Genomic DNA, 3,197 nt, shown 5'->3' on the forward strand with positions numbered 1-3,197 from the left:
ACTAGGTGCCAGCAAACAAACATCATTTCAATTCTCTGATTGTCTAGAACATTATGAAGTTTCTCTCAGGCTCAAGCAATTCCACTGATTTTGCAAGGGCTGCACACTTCTGGCTGGTTCAATTTAGCACACAGGCATTTCTTTTTGAAAAGTTGCAGTGTTTGACTTCTCAAAAAACATCAACTGGTCAAACATCATAGCTGTTGCCTCTCTCTCTCTCTCTCTCTCTCTCTCTCTCTCTCTCATATTACTGACTGCCAAGATTGAAATCAGAGTTTTACTCCCCATATGCTCTCAACTTCTCGCACTTCCAGGGAATTTATTATGAACACCCAGAAGTTAACAGCCAAATTAGATAAGAGATCCAATACAGGCCAATCTTTACTCTGCTGTACCAACATATTATCCGATGTCTTTATAGTGCACTCTGTATTTCACAAACCCTTCAACTTTACTCTTCCAAACACTTGAAACCTACATAGAATACACTGCAAGAACAGCAATTCTTTAACTTTGGAACAAAAGTCACATAAAAAGCAGGAGCATTAGCATAGGATTTTGCCCAACTGGAAAAAAGTACTTGGACTAGGTGCCAGCAAATAAACATCATTTCAATTCTCTGATTGTCTAATAGCATCTCATCCTCCTCACAATGCAACAAGCCAAAACTCAAACTCAGCCGGAAGTACTATGATGTTTACCACCTATTCACTTCACCCTACCAAAAATCTTGGCCTTCTCCTGTGTTGTCTGGAAACGACCGTGTCCAAATTTGGATGATGTATCAATAAATTTGAGCTTGATCTCCTCCAGAGCACTGCGAGAAGTTTGCTTCCAGAGTGACTGCCTCAACGTAATGACTCTCTTTTTTGGACCCATGCAGCAACCCTTAATCATCACATAATCCTCCTTTACAATTCCGTAGTGAGGGAAACCACCCATTGGAGTGATGTCCTTATCAGTTTGATCAAACTCAGTTAATGCTTTGTGTGATTCATCCCCAGACTTCCCAATTTTGTAAACCTTCTTATTCATCTCAGTGCGGTGGTGATAACCATTCTGTCCAGCCCTGGCTACAGTAAAGGAAACACGTGCAGGGTGCCATGCTCCAATACAAGCTACTTTACGGAGACCTCTGTGTGTCTTGCGAGGAAGCCTTGTGACACCCCACCTTGTCACAACTCCTTCATAACCATGACCCTTGGTGACTCCAATGGCATCAATCATTTCATCCTTGCTGAACACAGAATCCACTGGTACAGCCTTCTCAAAAAGCTTGTAGCCAAAATCAACTTTCTCTGCTACAGTACCACCATTCACTTGAATCTCCATCAAATGGGCCTTCTTCTGCTTGATACCCTTCAGCTTCCTAACCTGAGACAAAGTTGAGCCAAGAATCAGGTCCTGTGAATAACTAGCAGGTTACAATTCACTAGTAGATATAGATAATAACATCATGACAAACGCTCTGCTGTAACAAACTTTCCTTTAATTATAGGCATGCAAAGCTCATTACCTGAGTGTGGGCAAGGACACGGATAACACTGGCATACTTTTTCATCTTCTCAAGCTCTGACTCAATATCTTTTTTGCCTTCATCACCCTCATACTTCTTAGAGTATTTGGTAAAAGCTTTCTTCTTGGACTTGTACCAATTCTTGTAGAACCTTCTTCTCAGTTCGTCACTGAGATGCTGAGCAAAAAGTGTGCTTAGAGTCCTTAAGCCACGAGGAGTTTTCACATAAGCAACTAGGCCTACAACAATCATGGGTGGGGTCTCGATAACTGTCACTGCCTCACAGGTTTCCTTCTTGTGAAGCTCTGAAGTAAGGCCAAATTTAGCTCACGTTCAAGACATTGACAAAACCAGTCAATACAAACAGAAGACTATCAAGCACTTACTGGATCCAGGCTTCTCCACCTCCCTGACAATGTGGGTCATGCCAGCTTTGTATCCCAAAAAGGCAGTCAGGTGGCACTTCTTAGAAGGATCGTCCTTAGGAAAGGATTTCACTGCAAGTAGTCACAGTATTTAGCAAAGTAATCGCCATACATATTTCCAGTGCAACCAAAAAGCACGTATCACACCATAACAAGAACATCAAACTACAAACAAGCCTATTCAGGTCCAATCCGAATATCTGTATGTCAGATTACAGGTAAGCCTACAACAATCGAGAGTATATCAAACTGTAAACAAGCCTGTAACAACCAAGAGCATAAGAGAGTACAAAAACCCCTGCAACAATCAAGAGCGTAACAGACTGCAAATAAGCCCACATGCAGCCTAATCCCAATCTCTGCTACTCCAGAATGCAGAACTAATTCGGTACACTGCAACTCCAAATAGGGTATGTCCTTGTGCCTCACGGTCATAACAGTCAATCAGTGCCCAATTCAGGCACGCAAAATCAGGAATTTATGCCGAAGCATACCAAAATCTAGCAAAGTCTGACGCTAACTAATCAATAGCACACCCATCAAACAGTAATAACTCCGCAGGAAAGGCTATATTGTCTGTTCAGGCAATAAATCAGTCTGACTCGTGATGCCACGCTTAGATACTACCATTAACAGATCTAATCTAGCAAGACAACACAGACATTTCAAGGAACAGCCTTGAAGCAAAAAGGCAACAATGCGTGCAAACTAAAACTGCAGAGGCAATAACGAAAAGGAGGAGGAAGAGCTTACCCTTCCCTCTATGGCGGCGTGCGCGCTTACGGGGCAGGAAGCCCAAGGATCCATGTCGAGGATGCTCGAACTTGCGGTGACTCATCCTGGCTCCCTCTCCTGCAACACACAGACACCCCACAAGCCCACCCCCTCACACAACCACTCTCTCCCTACACTTCAGCGAGAGGGAGTGAAACGAAGAGAAAAACCCTAGCGCCAGATAGAGCTTCTATATTGAGGGTTAATAAATTTTGCTTTCTGAAAATTTAGTATAGTTTTAAGGGCGCCTTCACACTGGGCCTAGCCCTGCTATGCTATTGTGTCTGTTTTTGCGAACGGCCAAGGGAACCCGATGCCCATCCAAGCGTTAGCCCTTTTTCCGAAGCCCGTCTCTGCATCAGCCTTCCTTGAGCCGGAGAGACGCCTTAGTCTCTATGCGTCTTATTCTCTATTTTTGTTGAGGCTAAGTACTTCCGAAGCACCAAGGTGATCTTGAGCCTGAGTTCTTCTAACTTGAAACC

At 43.4% G+C, this 3,197-nt stretch overlaps 1 protein-coding gene across 1 annotated transcript; it reads right to left on the minus strand.

Moving 5' to 3' along the window:
- Nucleotides 1-489: 489 nt before the first annotated feature.
- Nucleotides 490-2,876, minus strand: LOC148038611 (large ribosomal subunit protein uL3). Its single transcript, XM_087673833.1, has 4 exons — nucleotides 2,695-2,876; nucleotides 1,903-2,013; nucleotides 1,517-1,821; nucleotides 490-1,374 (listed from the first exon to the last, which is right to left on the minus strand). The coding sequence occupies exons 1-4, from the start codon at nucleotides 2,777-2,779 to the stop codon at nucleotides 709-711; spliced, it is 1,167 nt and encodes a 388-aa protein (XP_087529959.1). The 5' UTR covers nucleotides 2,780-2,876; the 3' UTR covers nucleotides 490-708.
- Nucleotides 2,877-3,197: the final 321 nt, after the last annotated feature.

The sequence above is a fragment of the Lygodium microphyllum genome, chromosome 3 (assembly GCF_053477565.2).
Source record: "Lygodium microphyllum isolate KBCC chromosome 3, Lygodium_microphyllum_v1.1.10, whole genome shotgun sequence".
NCBI lineage: Eukaryota > Viridiplantae > Streptophyta > Polypodiopsida > Schizaeales > Lygodiaceae > Lygodium > Lygodium microphyllum.